Source organism: Amia ocellicauda, chromosome 14 (assembly GCF_036373705.1).
Source record: "Amia ocellicauda isolate fAmiCal2 chromosome 14, fAmiCal2.hap1, whole genome shotgun sequence".
Taxonomy (NCBI): Eukaryota; Metazoa; Chordata; class Actinopteri; order Amiiformes; family Amiidae; genus Amia; species Amia ocellicauda.
In genome coordinates, this window is record NC_089863.1 from 1,478,016 (window position 1) to 1,499,697 (window position 21,682).

The following is a 21,682-nucleotide window of genomic DNA, read 5'->3' on the forward strand; positions in this document are numbered from 1 at the left end:
AAACTTATTTTGGCACATTCCTCGTGTGTGGGCGGGGTTTAGAGAGAGGCGTCTCCATTGGTCATTGGCCGTGTTGTTCAGCCCCGCCCACTGATCGCCTCATTGCTGCCGCCTCTCCAACAGCCGTGACTCAGTGCATCCAATCAGGGGAAAGTCTGTGACGCTTCTGGTAGAAAACAACCGTTACTTTTCACATCTTGGATCGGCTGGCTTTGTCTGGCAGGTGGACGCCATGTTGGTAAGGGCTCGATTTTCCACTCCAGTTGATCTCAGAGGACTTCCATGTTCTTTTTCAAACACTATATTATGCTCTACTAAACTATACTATATAATAATAACAATCAGACCGGGAGTATTTTTCTATAACCGTCATTTATTTACACAAACACACAAAAATATTCTCTACACATTTACAATTCTGTCCAAAAGATCAAAATTACATCCCCCCCACCCCATTCTGTATCGTCTTTACCATATAAAACCCTACTCAGCTTCTGCAAATTACAAGAAGTGGTTTATTTCTTTAAATTCTCCCTTGTTTTTCTGAATATATTAGTTTTTTTACTTCTTATTTTCTGTTCGGCTCCATTTGAGATTTAAGAGAGAGAGAGAGAGGAGAGAGGAGAGAGGTGGGTGATATATTGATATGCTTTGATAGGGGTTCTTTTTTTACATAGGATTAATTGACAGATACAAAAAATGATAAATAATATTAACAATTAAAATGGTAATAATAATAATAATAATATTGAAATACTGATCCAATTGGGTTATTTTAATATAAATAAACATGGATAAATAATCGCATACTTTGTGTGTGTGTGATGGAGGGGCTCTGTGACACACACGCATACACACTCTCTCTAACACACTCACACACTCTTTCTCACACACTCACACTCTCACTCATAAACACCCCCCAACAAACACACAAAATAAAATAATAAAAACAATCCTTCCCCCCCCACCCCCAGGACCAGGGCTGGACAGTAGAGAGTGGAGTGGAGTACAGTGGGTACAGGCCATAGAGCAGGGGTCTCAGTTCCTGGAGGGCTGTGTGTATGCTGGTTTTCGTTCCAACCAAGTCCTCAATTACTCAATATGTCGAATTAATTTTTCAATTTGACATATTTAAAAAATATATTGCGAGGTATTTTACAGTTGATGGTCTAAAAGTGCATTTGATTCAAGATACAGTTGCTTATAACATATCCCGGGGCCTGGATAGGTGTTTAACTGCATCTTACTAATTAAACAATTGGACCAATTAAGTCACTGAGGAGTCTGTTGGAATGAAACCCGCATACACACGGCCCTCCAGGGATTGAGTTTGAGACCACTGCCGTAGAGTGACCGGTGGAGTGCAGTGGGTACAGACCATAGAGTGACCGGTGGAGTGCAGTGGGTACAGGCCGTAGAGTGACCGGTGGAGTGGAGTGGGTACAGGCCGTAGAGTGACCGGTGGAGAGAGACAGAGTGCCTTTAGACCAGAGCCACTGGGTAACCCCCCGGAGATCCGCCATATTGGTCCGGGGCTGGGTTGGGCTGACGTTGTGTAAAGTTGGACTATTTGATAAACCCCAGGGGATTACTGTTGGGGAAGAGTGTAATAGGGTCTAGGGTTTTGGGGCAACAGAAGCAGAACGATCCAGCAAAGTGACATTTTCTTGGAAGTTGCAGGTCAATCTGAAAGTGAGGCTAGCGGCTGCCCCAATAAATGACTGGCATGACGGCGTGTCCTTTAATGGTCGTGCGCTGGCCGAGGAGGGCGGAGCCTCTCTCTCTCTCTCTCTCTCTCTCTCTCTCTCTCTCTCGGCATGGAAAGCGATATATATATTCTGTACATATACACATACATAGACACAGTGACAGTTCAGACAGAAACAGACGGGTTTATCCTGGGGAGGTGCCCCTCTGGCCCCCAGTGAGACACGTTCAATAGCGTAGCCCCCCACACAGACAGGTACTGGACCACCCGGGCATCCAGTACTATCAGTACTGCACCTCTGTGTGAGAGTGTGTGTGAGTGTGTGTGTGTTTGGGGTCTGTCCTTGCACTGGGCCTCGCGATGTGGCGAGGGAATTGGGGGGCAGGTGGGGGGGGGGTCACCCGCCTCCCTTCCTTCTATCCCTCCATCCTTCCATCCCTCCCTGCCCCCAGTAGACCAGGCTGGGCAATACACAGCTGGAGGAGAAACACAGAAAAAGTCTCTTAGTCAGTCAGTGTATCAGACAGACTTATCCTCTCCCCCTCTCTCTCTCCCTGTCCTTCTCTCACCTGGCCGGTTCTTTATTTCATCTTGTTCTGTCGATCAATGAACTTCTGTTTGCGGTCGGGTGGAATCTCATCCAGACTGATCCCGTGGTTACTCGCCCTGCGGAGAGAGGGAGATGGAGAGAGAAGTTTAGAGGAGAGGTCTCTTGTTCAAGCATCACTGAAAGACAGAGAGGAGGAGAGACATGCAGGCCAGCCCTCGGACAGGAGAAAGACAGTGTGCGCTCTCACCCCGGGACGATGTCGGGGGGTGTGGGGAGCGGCTTGTCGTATCCATCTCTCCCCACCAGCCAGAAGGTGTCCTCTACACCTTTACCCTGCAGAGAGACACACAGACAGACAGACACATCAATTAAGACTTCATATCCTAATAATGACTCCAATTAAACAATTAGGTGAACATGGGGACATAGGGAGACGGGAGAGATGAAGAGATTGGAGAGAGGTGGGGCGAGACAGGGAGGAGGAGACAGAGAGAGAGCGAGAGAGGGGTGCAAGAGAAACAGGGTTCCTATCCCACCTTGAGTTCAGTCTTCCCCCTGTTTTCCAGCTTGTAGCCCATCTTCAGAGCCCTCAGGATGTCCACTGTGCTCTGATTCAGGTGGATTCTGTAGGCTGAGAGGATGGAGAGGGACAGGGATGAAGACGCGGACAGAGAGAGACAGACGAAGGGATGGAGAGGGACAGATGAAGAGACAGACAGAGAGACAGATAGAGACAGACAGAGACTGAGAGAGGCAGACAGAGAGACGGAGAGAGAGACCGACAGAAAGACAGAGAGACAGATAGAGAGACAGAGAGACAGAGAGACGGAGAGAGAGAGAGAGGCAGATGGGGTGACTATAGTTAGCCCCCTTGGTCTGTTAATCCTGCTGCAGATCTCTGACTAAGACAGGCTGATGATCTTACAGGATTACTGTGAGTTTCTCAGGCCAGTAACTCTCGCTGATCCCCCTGCCCTCTGCACACACACACACATACACACACACACACAAGCATGCACTCACACACACACACACGCACACACAAGCACACACTCACACTCACAATGCAATCTCTCTGGACACATGAGTGAATGCTCATTTACTGCAGTGCCCGATTGGTCTGTATAGCCCCTCAATCCCCTTCCCCTCCTTCCTTGTCTTCCTCTCCCTCTCTCTTTCCTCCTCTTCCTCTCTCCCTCCTCCTCCCCCGCTCTGTGTCAGTGTTATGCAATTCCGATGACGGGGTGCGAGTCAGAGTGGACTGGGGCTGACGTCACTGCTGATGTCACGGTGCCATAAACACCCCTAATCCCGCTCTCTCTCGGTTTTGCCGGGAGGGGGCAGGTATTACATGGTCAGATTTAGCCTCCCGGGGTAAAAGAAGCCAAGCTATAACCGTCTCAGTGAGATGTAACGCTCTGCCTCCCCCGCCCTGACCCTGCCCCACCTCAGTCTGGACCCATATCAGAGCTGCCCTCTTCTCCCCATCTTCTCTCTCTCTCTCTCTCTCTCTCTCTCTTCACCCCATTCTCTGACCCTCCATTGTGGTGTGTAACATCTCACATGTCCTGTTGTGGGACATGACATCTCTGGTACAGTAAGAAACCTGTCACACAACCTCTTAACTTATTATAAATCACACACGTCAGGATTAGAGACACAGATATCTTTACAGTGGAAAATGTGAGTGTAAACATGGTTCAGTGCAGGAGCCACTGTGCCTGACCTGGGGCTGGTTGCATAAAAATATAATAGACTAGTCTTAACCATAAGAACATCAGACAGTGTCCAATCGAGAGGAGGCCATTCGCCCTATCGTGCTCGTTTGGTGTCCATTAATAACTAAGTGATCCAAGGATCCTATCCAGTCTGTTTCTGAATGTTCCCAAATTGTCTCTTCAGCCACATCGCTGGGGAGTTTGTTCAGATTGTGACGCCTCTCTGTGTGAAGAAGTGTCTCCTGTTTTCTGTCTTGAATGCCTTGAAGCCCAATTTCCATTTGTGTCCCGGGTGCGTGTGTCCCTGCTGATCTGGAAAAGCTCCTCTGGTTTGATGTGGTCGATGTCTTTCATGATGTTGAAGACTTGGATCAAGTCCCCACGTAGTCTCCTCTGTTCCAGGGTGAAAAGGTTCAGTTCCTCAGTCTCTCAGTAGGACTTTCCCTTCAGACCTGGAATAAGTCTGGTTGCTCTCCTCTGAACTGCCTCTAGAGCAGCGATATCTTTCTTGAAGTGTGGAGCCCAGAACTGTCCACAGTATCCAGATGAGCTCTAACTAGTGCATGATACAGTCTTATTTCATCTGCCAGGTGTCGGCCCACAACTGAATATTATCGAAGTCCCTCTGAATAGCCTGTGCTGCCGAGATTGTATCCGCCTATTTTAGTATCATCTGCAAAGTTGACAAGTTTGCTAACTATCCCAGAGTCCAGATCATTAATATAGATTAGAAAAAGCAAAGGCCCTAGTACTGATCCCTGTGGAACTCCACTAACAACCTCACTCCAGTTAGAAGCGACTCCTCTAATCGACACCCTCTGTTTCCTCTGCCACTCTGTTGTGTTTTCATGCTGGTTAAATGTAACAAAACTATTAAAAACAAATGCACATCTCATGACACCGGTCTCACTCGCATTGCGCTGCCAACTGAATATTTTAAACACTGATGATTCTCTGACCGGGATGACATTCATACACAAGACAAGAGGTATGGGGATGTCTGGAAGTGCTGCTCTGTGATTGGCTGGTTTTATATCTGTGATTTATAATTGTGTAATCGTGGTCAGGCATGTACTCACGCAGGCCGGTGGACTCCATGCGGGAGGCCGTGTTGACCGTGTCGCCGAAAAGACAGTACCGTGGCATCGTCAGGCCTACCACACCGGCCACACACGGACCTGTGCACAAACACACACACAAACACCCACGCACACACAAATGGAAAGACGGACAAAACACAAATACTTATGACACTTAATTATTTACATAATCGGATTTTGGGTACAGGTGATACAGTAGCTATAGGAAGTATTCAGCCCTTCATCAAAGTAACAGGTTATAAATAAATGTGAAAAAGACAGAGAGGGGAATACTTCCTATAGGCACTGCATGTATATGGGTTTACACGTGTGTGTATGGGTATGTACATATGTGTGCACAGGCATATACAGGTGTGTGTACAGGTGGTGTGTATACAGGCATCTACAGGTGTGTATAAATATATATACAGATGTGTGTACAGGAGTGTAGAGTTGTGTATACAGGTATATAATATTGTGCTCAGGAGTGTATACAGGTTCATGCAGCTATGTGTTCAGGTATGTACAGGTGTGTCCACAGGTGTTCATACAGTTGTGTGTTCAGGTATGTAAAGGTGTGTCCACAGTGTCCGTACAGCTGTGTGTTCAGGTATGTACAGGTGTGTCCAAAGGTGTTCATACAGCTGTGTATTCAGGTACATGTAGATGTGTATTCAGGTATGTACAGTGAGGGAAAAAAGTATTTGATCCCCTGCTGATTTTGTGCGTTTGCCCACTGACAAAGAAATGATCAGTCTATAATTTTAATGGTAGGTGTATTTTAACAGTGAGAGACAGAATAACAGCAAAAAAATCCTGAAAAACGCATTTCAAAAAAGTTATAAATTGATTTGCATGTTAATGAGGGAAATAAGTATTTGACCCCTTCGACTTAGTACTTGGTGGCAAAACCCTTGTTGGCAATCACAGAGGTCAGACGTTTCTTGTAGTTGGCCACCAGGTTTGCACACATCTCAGGAGGGATTTTGTCCCACTCCTCTTTGCAGATCCTCTCCAAGTCATTAAGGTTTCGAGGCTGACGTTTGGCAGCTTGAACCTTCAGCTCCTCCACATATTTTGTATGGGATTAAGGTCTGGAGACTGGCTAGGCCACTCCAGGACCTCAATGTGCTTCTTCTTGAGCTGCTCCTTTGTTGCCTTGGCTGTGTGTTTTGGGTCTTTGTCATGCTGGAATACCCATCCACGACCCATTTTCAATGCCCTGGCTGAGGGAAGGAGGTTCTCACCCAAGATTTGACGGTACATGGCCCCGTCCATCGTCCCTTTGATGCGGTGCAGTTGTCCTGTCCCATAATGTTTCCACCTCCATGTTTGACGGTGGGGATGGTGTTCTTGGGGTCATTCCTCCTCCTCCAAACACGGTGAGTTGAGTTGATGCCAAAGAGCTCCATTTTGGTCTCATCTGACCACAACACTTTCACCCAGTTCTCCTCTGAATCATTCAGATGTTCATTGGCAAACTTCAGACGGGCCTGTACATGTGCTTTCTTGAACAGGGGGGCCTTGCGGGCGCTGCAGGATTTCAGTCCTTCACGGCGTAGTGTGTTACCAATTGTTTTCTTGGTGACTATGGTCCCAGCTGCCTTGAGATCATTAACAAGATCCTCCTGTGTAGTTCTGGGCTGATTCCTCACTGTTCTCATGATCATTGAAACTCCACGAGGTGAGATCTTGCATGGAGCCCCAGACCGAGGGAGACTGACAGTTATTTCGTGTTTCTTCCATTTGCGAATAATCGCACCAACTGTTGTCACCTTCTCACCAAGCTGCTTGGCGATGGTCTTGTAGCCCATTCCAGCCTTGTGTAGGTCTACAATCTTGTCCCTGACATCCTTGGACAGCTCTTTGGTCTTGGCCATGGTGGAGAGTTTGGAATCTGATTGATTGATTGCTTTTGTGGACAGGTGTCTTTTATACAGGTAACGAGCTGAGATTAGGAGAGTCCCTTTAAGAGAGTGCTCCTAATCTCAGCTCGTTACCTGTATAAAAGACACCTGGGAGCCAGAAATCTTGCTGATTGATAGGGGATCAAATACTTATTTCCCTCATTAACATGCAAATCAAGAAATGCGTTTTTCTGGATTTTTTAATTGTTATTCTGTCTCTCACTGTTAAAATACACCTACCATTAAAATGATAGAATTATCATTTCTTTGTCAGTGGGCAAACATACAAAATCAGAAGGGGATCAAATACTTTTTTCCCTCACTGTACAGGTGTGTCCACAGGTGTACCCTCACCTGAGTGCAGCCCTATCCTGATCTTAACCTTGACGTCGGGCATGTGTCTCATCTTGAAGGCGCCGATGCAGTGCAGGATATCCAGGGACATGTTGGAGATCTCCGCCGCATGGCGATTGCCATTGCGGTTCGGCACGCCGGATGCCACCATGTAGGCGTCTCCTATCGTCTCCACCTGGACACAGAGACACACACAGAGGGACAACGCACAGAGGGACACAGAGAGACACAGAGGGACACAAAGAGACACAGGGAGGGAGAGAGGCAAACACCATCATGACTAATCAACTAAAGAACAACCACCTCTCCCTCCCCGTCCCCTCTCCTCTCCCTCCCCCTCCCCCTCCCTCACCTTGTAGACGTCGTGGGAGCCGATGATGGCGTCGAACAGCGTGTACAGGTCGTTGAGCAGGTCCACCACCTCGATGGGCTCACTGAGGGCCGAGATGGTGGTGAACCCCACGATGTCACTGAAGTACAGCGTCACCTCCTGGAAGTGCTCCGGCTCCACGGGCGTGCCGAGCTTCAGCGCGTTCGCCACCGACCTGCAGGGGGGGAGGAGGGAGGCGGACTGCTATCGGTGACGTTGTTGGATTAGTTGTGTTGTCGTGTTGTTGTGCGTTTCTCTCGCTACCCCTGTCTCTGCCCGTGTCTCTGTCACTTGGTATGCGATCCAGAGACAACGGAAACTCCTGTTGCTTCACAGAGGCCACTCCCACCCACGCAACTGGAGACGCCAACGGGGGGGAGGGCGAGGACAATTATGACATGGATAATAATAATGATAATGAGGGTCGTACGGGGGCAGCATCTGCGTGAGCAGCCGGTCGGTCTTCTGCTTCTCAACCTCCAGCTCCTCAGTCCGCTCTCGGATCAAGTCCTCCAGGTTGCTGCTGTACTGCTCCAGCATGCGCAGCATCGAGTCGATGATGTTCGTCTTCTTCCCCTTGTTGATGTTCTTGAACTGAGGGGGTCGGGGGGAGAGATAGGGAGGGACAGGGGGAGAGGAAGACTTCAGCTCTATCTATCTGTATTGCTGTGCGTGGCACGGCGTTGCGTGGCGTGGCTCTGTGCCGCCCGCTGACCTGGTCGAAGATCTGCTCGAAGGTGGGTCTCCTCTCGGGGGTCTCGCTCCAGCACTGCTTCATGATCTGGATGCACTCAATGGGTGCCTGGTCCACTGACACAGAGGGCCGGCACAGCGGTGGGGGGTGGCTGACCTTCTTAATGATCTCTGCACACGCAGACACACAGACACACACACACAGAGAGAGAGAGAGAGAGAGAGAGAGAGAGAGAGAGAGAGAGAGAGAACAAGGTCACTCAGACAGACAAAAACGATGAGAGAGATAGAGAGAAAGGGAAGGAATGAAGGAAAGCCAGAGGGAGAGAGAGAGATATTATGAGATAGAGAGAGAGAGAGAGAGAGAGGGAAAGAAGGAAAGCCAAAGGGACACTCAGAGAGAGACCAGCAGACAGAGAGACGGTAGGGACAGACCGTCAGTGGACATGTCCACCATGCAGTAGGGCGTGCTGCGGCAGATGACCTCCTGCATGATGATGGAGAAGCTGTAGACGTCCCCCTTGAACGTCCCCTTCCGGTCCAGCGCCGGGTCCCGGAGCAGCTCGGGGGCGGTCCACAGCTGGTCTGAGGGATGGGCAGGGAGAGAGCGAGAGAGCGGTGTCATGAAGTGCACTGTGTGGAGTCCCCTAGAGTATACAGAGTCCAGACACAGGAAACACACTCAGACCCACTCACCCTCTGGCCTAGGGTCACCGTGGAACATCTTCTGTGCCTCCAGGATCTCGTGGAAGCCATAGTCAGTGACCTTCAGGACAAAGCGTCCGTCCACCACACAGTTGCGGGACTTCAGCCGGCCGTGGATCACGTCTCTGTGGTGCAGGTACTTCATCCCCTGAGACCGAGAGAGAGGGAGGAAGAGAGAGAGAGGGAGGGATAGGGAAAGAAGAGAGGAGGAGAATGCAGTGTGTGAGTGTCTGGGAGATTGTGTTTGTTTCACTGTATGGGTGTCAGTGTGTTGCGCTGTGTACTCAGGTGTACCCAGGTATAAGCAGGTGTACCCAGGTATAATCAGGTGTACCCAGGTGTAGTCAGGTGTACCCAGGTGTACCCAGGTGTAGTCAGGTGTGCTCAGGTATGCCTAGATGTTGCCCAGGTATGCCCAGGTGTAGTCAGGTGTGCTCAGGTATGCCTAGATGTTGCCCAGGTGTGCCCAGGTGTACTCAGGTGTCATCCAGGTGTATTCAAGTGTTACTCAGGTGTTGCCCAGGTGTGCCCAGATGTGCTCAGGTGTACTAAGGTGTGCCCAGGTGTATGCATGTGTGTTCAGGTGTACCCTGGTGTGTCCAGGTGTTGCCCAGGTTTACTCAGGTGTTGCCCAATTGTGCCCAGGTGTGCTCAGGTTGCCTAGGTGTACTGCGGTGTACCCAGCTGTTGCCCAGATGTGCAGCAGTACCTTGATGAGGTCGAGCAGCAGGGAGCTCTTGAACATCCAGTCGAGCTTCATGTCGGTGTTGTTGATGAGGTCCTCCAGCGAGCCACGGGAGCAGTGCTCCATCACGATGGCGAACACCCCGGAGTCGTGGAAGAAGCCCAGGAACAGGTTCAGGTTCTCGTGGCGCAAGTCCCGCAGCTGTGCCACCACAACGCCAATGCAACGCCAACAGCCAATCAATCAATTAACGGAATAATTGATTAATTGAACGCACAGACACATGGGAGAATGAAGGAATTAAAGAACATGAAGAAGCAGGAAATTAAAACTACACGAGCACATGACTGAATGGTTCGCTGCCATCACACAGAGAGGACAGGATGTGACTGGAGATGGTCACTAATGATATTTGTGTGAATGAATGAGCACAGCAAAGATACACGAAATTAAATCAATTAATTTGATAAGATAAACAGATAAAGGTAATTAATTCAAAACACACATCTTATAAGCAGAGACACCTACACCGTTACACCCCATCTCTCTCTCTTCTTCTCCTGTCTCTTTTCTCACCCTCCTTTCTTTCCACTCTCTCTCCCTTCCCACTTTCTCTCCTTTCCTTCTCTCTCCCCTACTCTTTCTTTTCCCCCCTCACTCCTTCTCTCTCCTCTCTCTCAATGCTCTCTCTCCACCACTCTCTCCTTTATTTCTCTCTCTGTCCCACACTCTCTCTTTCTTTCTCCCTTTTTCCTTCTCTCTCCCTCCCCCACTAGCTCTCTTACCCCTCTCTCCTTCTCTCTCTCCCCACACTCTCTCTCTCACTCTCTCCCTCCCAGCCACACCTCTGTCAGTCAGACTCACCTTGCAGAATATGGTCTTGGTGGTCGGCTTCACCTCCATGTTCTTTCCTCCCTCTGGAAACTTCTTCAGCCAGACCCAGTCTCCCTGGGGGAAGACAACAGCGGTCGCACCGGCAGGTTTGACCTCCTCATTGACTTGTTTTGTGCGAGTGTGTGTGTGCGTGTGTGTGTGAGTGTGCATGTGCGTGTGCTGACCTCGAAGATGGCCACGTTGGAGCTCTCGGGGGAGGCGGTGGTCAGGCTGCGGCCGGACACAGAGTGTCGTGGGGTCTTGTTGTTGCTCTTCACCTCAGACTGGCTCTTCCCGGCTACACTGTCCTCGTTCACCTTCTACAGCCAGGAGACAGGGTAGGGAGAGGAAGAGGGGCAGGGAGGGAGGTGAGACACATTAAGTTGGCCATCTGAATTGCTCCCACCCTCCCTCCCTCTCTCCCTCTTTCCTCCTCTCTCTCTGACCTTCTTGCTGAGCTGTGCGTTGATGAACACCAGGTCGTCCAGCGTGAGTAGCAGCTTGTTCGGGCCCTTCATCATCTGGGCCTGCTGGATCCTCCGCCTGCAGCACACAGCATCCGCATCAGTGCGTGTGTAAGTTTGTCGGTGTGTGCATCAGTGCGTCGGTGCTTGTGTAAGTTTGTCGGTGTGTGCATCAGTGCATCAGTGTGTGTGTAAGTTCATCAGCTCTTGCATAGGTAAATTTGTCAGTTCGTCAGTGCGTGTGCCAGTGATTCAGTGCATTGGTCAGTGTGTCAATATGTGGACGAGTCAGTGCGTTGGTGTGTCTGTGTGTCAGCCAGTGTGTCCGTCTGTGTCTGTGTGCCAGTGATTCCCAGTTACTGAGTGTATCGGTGTGTCAGTCAGTGTAACTGTCAGTGAGTCAGTGTTACATAGTATCAGTGTGACAGTGTGTCAGTGTCAGAGTCACCCCCCCTTCCGTTTCCTGACCTGAGGTAGAAGGACAGGGCCACTCCCCCCACAGCCAGCGCTGTGATCAGGATAAAAATCAGAAACACAAACACTGGGTCCACACCTGGACAGAGAAAGGGAGAGGGAAACAGTATTAGACAATAAGACACTGAGACAGAGAGACACTGAGACAGACACACAGAAATAGACAGACAGACACAGACACACACACAGGCAGAGAGACAGACACACACACACAAGGACACAATACACCCAGCCCTCCCTCTCTCACCCCCAGTGCAGACGCTGTTGGGGTCGAACCAGCATCTGGAGTCAGTGCCAGGTGAGGACCCCCCAGGGAAGTGCATGGCCCGGCCCACGGACACCAGGGACCCACCCAGCCCCCCCCGCAGCACCGGCTCAAAGGCGTGGGTGGAGTGCAGAGTGCTGCCCCCGCCGTCGCTGTCCAGCACCACATAGCGCGCTTGCATGCCATCCCCCTCCTCCTCCGCCCACAGGCGCTGGTTGAACCCCTGTGGAGACAATGGCAGTGCATCAGTGTTTCAGTAATTGCAGTGCGTAAGCTGCTCAATGTGTCAGTCCACTAGTTTCTTGTGCGTTTGTGTAGCAGAGGGGGCAGGAGAGCTGGAGCCCCCCAGCACAGAGCCGCCCCGGCCCCCCGAGGGACAGTGTGGAGATACAGGGGGGACTATGTCTGTGTGTGCGTTTTAGTCTGTATTAATTTTTATGCTAACTCATTCAAAATAAAGTCTAGTTTTGATACAGTGGAGCAGCGGTGTCACTTCCTGTGTGTCTGTCTCTGTCTCTGTCTCTGTGTCTCTCTCGCTCTCTGTGTCTCTGTGCCAGTGCCTGTGCTTCTTGCGATTGAGTGACTGGGGCGGTGAGCCAGTGGCAGAGCACCTGGAACTCGAACGTGTGCGCCTGCTGTGCCACCGACAGCCCCGAGACCCAGCGGCCGCTGCGGCGAGTGTGCTCCACCGAGTGAGCCAGGAAAAGCAGGGAGTTATAGATGGTGCCGAACAGCGGGGACACCTGAGAGGGAGAGGGGGAGGGAGAGAGAGAGGGGGGGGGGAGAGAATGGGAAAGGAAGAGGGGCAGAGGAGGAGGAGAAGAAAAAGAGATATTGGTCATTATTAGACTGCTGTCGATTGGTCGGTAAGTGCACAGACAGACAGACGAAGAGAAACACACAGACAGATGGACACAGTCACAGACACAGCGAGAGAGAGGGACAGACAGATATAGAGTGACACATACACACAAACAGACACACACCCACACCATCTCGCCCTATATTATTATTATTTTATTATTAATAATAAATTAATGTCCAGGGCGACTTACACAATATGTCCCCCTGTCTCTCTCCCTCTTACCTGGCTGGGCTGCCAGCTGGAGCGGATCTCGTAGGACTCCTGCGCCTTGCGGAAGGCCTCGGGGAAGGGCTCGTCCTCGGAGTCCATGGTGACGGTGAGAACGGCGTCGTAGGCGCGGCGCAGGGCGGAGTCGTTGAGCAGGGCGGGCTGTGGCGCGCTGTAGGGCAGGGCGTAGTGCACCGTGTCGTAGGGCATGAACACGTAGGAGCCCCCCGTCATGCGCATCTGGTGTGCCGTCGTCAGGAGCAGCCGCTGCTCCTCCCCTCCAATCAGCACAGAGTGCATGCACATGATCACCACTGGGGGAGAGGAATTGGTACCATTATTAGCAGCATCATTGTATCAGTATCAGTATCAGTAACAATATTGGTATCAGTTTCAATTGCATTATCAGTATCAGTAACAATATTGGTATCAATATCAGTTACATTATCGGTATCAGTAGTAATATCAGTATCAGTAACAGTTGCATTATCAGTATCAGTTACAATATCGGTATCAGTTACATTTTCAGTATCAGTAACCATATTGGTATCAGTATCAGTTACATTATCAGTATCAGTTATAATATTGGTATCAGTATCAGTTACATTATCAGTATCAGTTATAATATTGGTATCAGTATCAGTTACAATATCGGTATCAGTTACATTATCAGTTACAATATCGGTATCAGTTACATTATCAGTATCAGTTACAATTGCATTTTCAGTATCAGTAACAATATCGGTATCTGTTACATTTTCAGTGTCGGTGCGTTCATGTGCGCGTTCATGTTCGCGTGGCTCCCCTACCTCTTACTTTGTCTGCCTGCTGGATCTGCCTCAGGGCCTCGCGTGGGCCCCTGCCCTCCACCTCCATGGTGACCACCAGGCCCACGGGCAGCCCCAGCTGGCGCAGCGAGGCGGCCAGCTCGTGCCCGGTCTCCACCCACAGGTCACTCTCGCCCGTCACGATGGCCACGTGGGCCCAGCGGAAGTAGCGCAGCACGGAGAAGAGCACGCGCGACGCCAGAGGCAGCGGGCGCAGGAAGGTGGGGTATCCGCCCTCGCCCATGTCGGGGTTCAGGCAGGCCCAGGACAGCAGCGGCTTGTTCCAGTTCTTGGCCAGCAGGGCGGCGGCGGTGCAGTAGCCCGGGTTTGAGGGCCCCAGGAAGGCGTTGGCGTAGCTCTCGCTGTTCACGAAGTCTGAGAGACCGCGGGACGTCTGGCAGTCCTCGTTGATCACCACGTAGTCGTACCTGCGGGCGACACACACAAAACCGCCCCCCGCGTCACACGGCGCGGCTCTCTACTGCTCCTGGCTGAAGCCCATAGGACTGCAATGTAGTATAATGATGTGTGTACTGTGTGTAACATGTGGGTATCGTGTGTGTAATGTGTGCTGTGCAGTGCTGAACTGTACATGTACTGTGTGTGTACCGTGTTGGTATGTGTGCTGTACTGTGTGTAATGAGTGTGTGTTATGTGTGCTGTCATGATGTGTATAATGTGTGTACTGTGCAGTTATTTGTGCTGAACTGTACGTGTACTGAGTGTGTAATTAGTGCGTGTTATTTGTGCTGTCATGATGTGCGTGTACAGTGCGTGTAACAGTGTGTGAGAGGCCTGTCTGAGTGGAGGGTTTGTCCTACCAGTAGCCCTTGCTGAGGAAGGGGTCCTTGTTGATGCGGCCCACAGCGAGCCGGGCCGCTACGTCGGGCAGCGCCTTGGCGAACAGAGGGTCACAGGTCCAGGGCCCCACCACCGCCACCTTGTATGTGGCACCCTGGGCGTGGGGGGGCAGGCAACAGGCAGCCAGCAGCAGGGGGAGCCACAGCCATCTGCCCCCCCAGGCACTGCAGGAGAAGGGGGCCGGTCTGTAGCTGGGGCAGTTCTGACACTGGGTCTTGAGCTGGAGGCTGCTGTGACGATGGTTTGGGTTCTGTATCTGGTTTTCGTTCAGGTCCACGATCTGGTTCTCTCTCCTGCCTCTGTTCTCTTTGCGCACCCCAGTCTGGCTCGCGCTCATGTTCTCGTACAGGATCTCAACTCTGTGCCCTGGTGTGTTCTCGCTCCCATTCCCGTTCCTTTTCTCGACCTCGATATCACTGTGGTTCCGGTTCGGGTTCTCGATCAGTTTGTCCTGCGGTTTGTCCGCTGTCAGATTCCTCCACTCTGCTGCGGCCCGGTTCCTGGTCCCGGTCTGATTGGGGCCCCTAGTCCGGCTCCGGCTCCGGCTCCGGCTCCGGCTCCAGTCCCTCGGCAGGGGTACAGTGCGTAGCCACCGGGGATGATGGGACAGACCTGGCAAGAGGCTCCCACAGCTATCTGACTGGGAGGACATGATCTGGACCGGGCTGCCGCTGGCACGGTTGGCTGCTGGGAGGGCTGGGAGAGATGGGAGTGTGTGGGTGGGCTCTGAAGGAGGGGAGATGGGGAGGGGGAGGAGACAGGGGGGGCTAGGGAATGGAGGAGTGGAGCACGGCAATGGGAGGGAGGGAGGGAGGGAGAGAGGGCGTCCTGGTTGGCACACAGTCCCTACCCTCTGGCGCAGTAGGCACTAGCGCAGCGCTGGCACCGCCCGAGACCGGCCCCCGGCCTCGCTGCACATGCTGAGGAGAGAGAGGGAGGGGGAGAGGCCCACGGCTGAGAGGGAGGGTTGGAGACAGGGAGAGAGAGAGAGAGAGGGGGAGAGAGGTTAAAACAGACACAAGGGACACAGTCTGGGCCCTATACCATACTGTACTCCACTGTGTGAGTTTGAGTCTGCATGAGAGAGACCCTGAGCGTGTGGGCGGGCATTGGTACTGTGGTCACGTGTGTCGCTCAGCACTGGCTGCCAAATAACATGCAGCTGAAATGGATGCAACTGACCTCTCCATGACCCGCAGGATAACCCCGCACACACTGACACAATAGTACAGCACAGTGCAATACAACAATCGCACTTCAACACACCTCAGCCAACAACATTACACTGGTGTAAGACAAGACAGACAGACAGAGACACAGTTTGTAGTGTAGTGCAATGTACAGCACAGGGTGGTGTAGTGTAATGCAAATCGCTGTGGCACAGTTATCCTGGATGAAAGCAATTAAGCAATTAAACTATTAGCAAATTAATCAATTAACAAATTAAATTATTACACAATTAATCAATTAAATGGGTCTTGTAGTTGGAAAGTCCAGTAGCATCCTGCTGTTATTATTAGTTTTAGTATCAATAATAGGAATTGATTAGGCTGACACTTGCATCCACAGTGACTCCCACAGGTGTCCATCGACACAGCTGTGTGGCCCTGGTGCATTCTGGGTAGAGTGTCCGTGCTCCAGATGTGTGTCCCAGGTAGGGGACGCTGCTGTTGCACCCTTGAACACAGTGCTGTACCCAGAATACTCCAGAACAGGGGTTCCCAGCCCTGGTCCTGGATGTCCCCCTACCCTGCTGGTTTTTGTGCCAACCGAGCTCTCAAATACTTAATTGAATCTTAACTGAATTTACAATCTGCTTCGATTTTACTTTTTAAATTGTGTAATAAACGAGTTGGTTCTTTAATAAGTTATATATACAATTCTAAACTTAACTCCCCTACTGTTTAAAACAATTAAAAGGCTCTGATTTAGGATATTAATAGTAAATTAAGGTTCAATTAAGTAATTGAGAGCTCTGTTGAAACAAAACCAGCAGGGTAGGGGCTCCTCCGGCACCAGGGCTGGGGACCACTGTTCTAGTATAAACTAAGATGTAGAAATTAACAATTGTGTGTCAAAATAATGTGATATATTGTAGCAATTATAATAGCTATGAACTATAATAAGATGGCATTGCACAGTACTTTAATGACGGCAGTGTGTCGCCAGAGCGCTTAAAATGAAAGAAAAGGACATCTGAGGAGAAACGTGTTCATGCTGCGCCGCTGGGCGCGGATTGTGTAACCCGGTGTCCCGGTGTGTCAGCGGCTTAAAGCGCCCGACGGAGCCCGAATATATTTATACACGCACGGGTGAATAAACCCATTAGCGGGGCAGAGGCGGAGGACAGGCCAGGGAGGGGTGGATGGATGGATGGATTCACTCCAGAACACCCCTGTATGTAACGGCACTTCAAACGGTCCTCCAGAGAGACAGACATGTACACACAGGTGCAAACACGTACAGAGGCATACAGTCAAAAAGACGCACAGAGACAGACACACAGATGGACAGACACGCACACAGACACACAGAGACAGACACACACACACACACAAATGGACAGACAGAGACACACACACACACACACACATACACAGACAGACAGACAGACACACACACACACACACAAATGGACAGACAGACAGACACACACACAGGTGGACAGACAGACAGGTGCCCGGATTAAATCACGGGAATCGAAGCAGACTTGTAGCAGGAAAAGCGGATTGGAAACCCTAAAGCCCGAACCTTAAACCTTCACTTCTGAGAGACTTACCGAGCCGCGGCGATTATCTGCCTCAGGACTGAGCGCAGCGAGGGGCTAATCTGACAGAGGGACAGCAGCGCACACCGCAACACACTGCAACACACTGCACACACCACAACATACTACACACACTGCACACACCACAACATACTACACACACATCACATACTACACACACTGCAACACACTGCACACACCACAACATACTACACACACTGCACACACCACAACATACTACACACACTACACACACCTCAACACACTACACACACATCACACACTACACACACCGCAACACATTACACACACTTCACACAATACACACACTGCACGACTAAACGCTTACCTTGCGCTGCCGAGGTACTTATTTAAACACCATTATCGGGTTGTTTCCTCCTGTTCTCGTTTTGAAACTCCCAGCTCTCTTTCTCTTTTGGCAACACCACGATTGAGAAACAGAACAGAAGTAGAGCGAGAGAGAGAGAGAGAGAGAGAGAGAGAGAGAGAGAGAGAGGAATATGCCAGACAGGATGATGGAGAGAATTTCTTCTTCTTCTCAACTCCTCAGCAGCCGAGATTGTATCCGCTCAGACACGGCGCCGTGATCAGCAGCTCATTAAAATATCAAATAAAGCAAAGTGAAATATCCCAGATAATAAAAATCACTAGAATTGCACTCCTGCCCGCAAACAGGTCTGCTGTCCGTCTCCCGTGTGCTCAGCTGTACTCCCATGCGACCCCCAGGCTCCAGACGCGCAGGTGTGCAGTTTATCTTCGCGTTTAATCCGTGCGTCCCTGTCCCCGGGAGAGCAGTGGGGTGAGTGTGTTGAGTGACCTCCGCCTCGGCCGGCTGGACTGGGTCGGACCCCAAACCGTGTTCGCCGGAGTGGAGTGGAGACCCTGCTGCGGTCAATTACGCGTCTCTCCAGATCTCTCCCACTGGCGATGAACCCAGAGAGAGGGAGAGAGGGAGAGAGGGAGGGAGGGAGGGAGAGAACGGCTGTGTGTGTGTGTGTGTGTGTGTGTGTGTGTGCGCTTTAATCTGCAGCTCCAGTGTGTGTGTGTGACAGAGAGAGAGAAAGAGAGAGACTTCGTGGGGTGAAAGTGTGAAAAGACAGAGGGACACTGAGAGATGGAGGGAGAGGGACGCTGTAGTTTGGGGGGGTTTCTGTCCAGCGTTGAGACCCCAGAGTCAGGTGAGGCCGAGTAAGTGAGAGGGTCAGGGAGTGAGGGAGTGCTCGAGAGAGTGCGACAGGCACTGGGAGAGTGTTTGAGTGAGAGGGCGAGGGAGGGAGTGTGTGTGAGTGAGAGAAGGTGAAGGAATGATTGAGGGCCAGGGAGTGTGTGTGAGTGAGAGAGGGAGAGGGTGAGGGAGTGTATGTGAGAGAGGGCGAGTGAGAGGGCCAGGGAGTGAGAAAGTGAGAGGGAGTGTGTGTGAGTGAGAGAGGGAGAGGGTGAGGGAGTGAGTGAGTCAGGGAGTGAGAGGGAATGTGTGTGAGTGAGAGAGGGCGAGTGAGTGAGAGGGCCAGGGAGTGAGAAAGTGAGAGGGAGTGTGTGTGAGTGAGAGAGGGAGAGGGTCAGGGAGTGAGAGGGAATGTGTGTGAGTGAGAGAGGGAGAGGGTCAGGGAGTGAGAGGGAATGTGTGTGAGTGAGAGAGGGAGAGGGTCAGGGAGTGAGAGGGAATGTGTGTGAGTGAGAGAGGGCGAGTGAGTGAAAGGGCCAGAAAGTGAGAAAGTGAGAGGGAGTGTGTGTGAGTGAGAGAGGGAGAGGGTCAGGGAGTGAGAGGGAATGTGTGTGAGTGAGAGAGGGCGAGTGAGTGAGAGGGCCAGGGAGTGAGAAAGTGAGAGGGAGTGTGTGTGAGTGAGAGGTGCAGGGAGTGAGAGAGAGTGAGAATGAGGGCTGGAGAGAGTGTGACAGACACTGGGATTGAGTGAGAGTGTGAGGGCGAGAGTGGGAAAGCGAGACAGGAAGAGTGTGACGTGGGCAGGGTGTTGGCTCTCCGTGGGACAGATGGGACCCGCGCCCCCTTTATAACGAGCTTTCGAGGGACGAGAGGAGAGGCCAGGAGGGGAAGAGAGAGGGGAAGGTGTTTGACTGAGCAGAGCAAGCGAAGGTCACAGCCCCCCCGCCCCCCAGGGAATAATGAGATTACACTGCACCCGTTAAAATTAGGGATTGTGGGATTATCACCTGGCCATCAGACCGAGGGATTAGAGAGAGAGAGAGAGAGAGAGAGAGAGAGAGAGAGAGAGAGAGAGAGAGAGAGAGAGAGAGAGACTGAACTATCTAAGGGCAGCTGTACAACAGACTGACTAGCACACTGACAGAAAGACAGAGAGAGAGAGACAGAGACATGGAGACACAGAGATACACAGAGAGAGACACAGAAAGACAGAGACAGAGAGAGACACAGAAAGAGAGACACACAGAGACACATGCAGAGACACACAGATACGCACAGTAACAGAGACACATGCAGAGACACACAGAGGCGCACACAGAGACACAGAGCGAGAGAGACACAGAGACAGAGACAGAGACAGACACACAGGAAGTGACACCGCTGCTCCACTGTATCAAAACTAGACTTTATTTTGAATGAGTTAGCATAAACGTTAATACAGACTAAAACGCACACACAGACATAGTCCCCCCTCTATCTCCACACTGTCCCTCGGGGGGCCGGGGCGGCTCGGTGCTGGGGGGCTCCGGCTCTCCTGCCCCCTCTGCTCTGGCTCCGGTCGCCCCCTGCAGGTCGGGAGGGCGGGGCGTGGCGCACCTGTCAATCACAGACAGTGTCAACAACACACACACACACACTAACTCACTCTCACAGACACTGCACACACACACACTGACACACACACACACACACACTAACTCACTCTCACAGACACTGCACACACACACACTGACACACACACACACACACACACACTAACTCACTCTCACAGACACTGCACACACACACACTGACACTGACACTGACACACACACACACACACACACACACTAACTCACTCTCACAGACACTGCACACACACACACTGACACTGACACACACACACACACACACACACTAACTCACTCTCACACACACTGCACACACACACACACACACACACTAACTCACTCTCACACACACTGCACACACACAGACACACACACACACACACTCAGTGACTCACCTCCTTCCTCTCGGCTGGCCCCCAGAGCTGCTCTGTGTTCCTGTGGTCAGACACACCGCTCCAGTCAGCGCCCTCCCCCTGGCCGGAGCTGAGAGGGAGGGAGAGACGGTGAGGGCGCAGAAGAAACGCAGGCTGTGTGTGAGAGGCAGCGAAGGACACCCCGCCCCCGCCCCCTCCCCCGCAACCGCCGGGCTCACCTGCGCGGCTCCAGGGCTCTCAGGTATCCCAGCAGCTCCTGCATGGTGGGCCGGCTGGAGGGGGAGGGCTGCTGCGCCAGGAGGCGGGAGAGCTGGCCGACCTGCCTGGGGGAGAGGACGCCACCCCGCGCCGGGCCTGCACACACGCACACGGGTTACTACACACACACACGCACACGGGTTACTACACACAGACACACGTTAATTATACACACACAGGTTAATTATACACACACAGTTATTACACACATAGACATGCACACACAGTTACTACACACACGGGTTACATATACACACATAGACACGGGTTACTACACACACAGTTTACTACAGACATTGCTACACACACTGCTTCCCACACAAGCACAGAGGTTACTAAACATAGACGTGGGATACTACACACACACACAAGTTACTACACACATAGACACAGGTTACTACACACACACAAACACAGTTTACTACAGACATACACACTGTTTCCCACACAATCACAGAGGTTACTACACACACATGGCTTACTACACACCCACACACGGGATACCACACACACACCGAATACTTTACACACACAGAGGTTACTACACACACGGGATACTACACACACACAAGTTACTACAGAAACCATGCACACGTTACTACACACAAACAGACACCAACCCACAGACCTGACACCCCTCCCTGCTCCGCACTCACCAGGCTCGGCTCTGTCCTTCGTCAGGGCCGCTGGGGTCAACAGGGGACGAACTTTGGTCTTCAGGACGGCAGCGGAGGAGGAGGAGGGCGGGGGACGCCCCAGCACGGACTGTCTTGCAGGCTGGGGCCTCGCGCTGAGACCTGGAGAGAGAGGAGTGTGTGAGTGTGTCTCCTGGGTCCCCCGTGTGTGTGTGTGTGTGTGTGTGTGTGTGTCTCTGTGTGGTTA

At 51.6% G+C, this 21,682-nt stretch overlaps 2 protein-coding genes across 3 annotated transcripts in view; both read right to left on the reverse strand.

Moving 5' to 3' along the window:
* Positions 1 to 353: 353 nt before the first annotated feature.
* On the reverse strand, positions 354 to 15,345 carry gucy2d (guanylate cyclase 2D, retinal). Its single transcript, XM_066722352.1, has 21 exons — positions 14,566 to 15,345; positions 13,727 to 14,172; positions 12,933 to 13,231; positions 12,457 to 12,588; positions 11,828 to 12,068; positions 11,575 to 11,659; positions 11,089 to 11,185; positions 10,828 to 10,962; positions 10,634 to 10,717; positions 9,794 to 9,970; positions 9,076 to 9,232; positions 8,815 to 8,964; positions 8,402 to 8,550; positions 8,117 to 8,280; positions 7,669 to 7,861; positions 7,317 to 7,491; positions 5,056 to 5,154; positions 2,795 to 2,889; positions 2,506 to 2,591; positions 2,278 to 2,374; positions 354 to 2,184 (listed from the first exon to the last, which is right to left on the reverse strand). Exons 1-20 carry the CDS (start codon positions 15,255 to 15,257, stop codon positions 2,290 to 2,292), a joined length of 3,741 nt encoding a protein of 1,246 aa, XP_066578449.1. The 5' UTR covers positions 15,258 to 15,345; the 3' UTR covers positions 354 to 2,184; positions 2,278 to 2,289.
* Positions 15,346 to 19,947: 4,602 nt separating this feature from the next.
* Positions 19,948 to 21,682, reverse strand: part of LOC136768240 (centrobin) — a 33,788-nt gene continuing 32,053 nt past the window's right edge. Inside the window, exons 19-22 of one of the 2 annotated variants that reach the window (XM_066722334.1) lie at positions 21,457 to 21,597; positions 20,761 to 20,896; positions 20,564 to 20,651; positions 19,948 to 20,154 (exon numbers count right to left, since the gene is read on the reverse strand). In XM_066722334.1, the coding sequence (XP_066578431.1) occupies positions 20,032 to 20,154; positions 20,564 to 20,651; positions 20,761 to 20,896; positions 21,457 to 21,597 (488 nt within the window). In that variant the 3' untranslated portion in view covers positions 19,948 to 20,031. The remainder of the gene's footprint in view (positions 20,155 to 20,563; positions 20,652 to 20,760; positions 20,897 to 21,456; positions 21,598 to 21,682) is intronic. The other variant, XM_066722335.1, reaches the window with a different exon arrangement.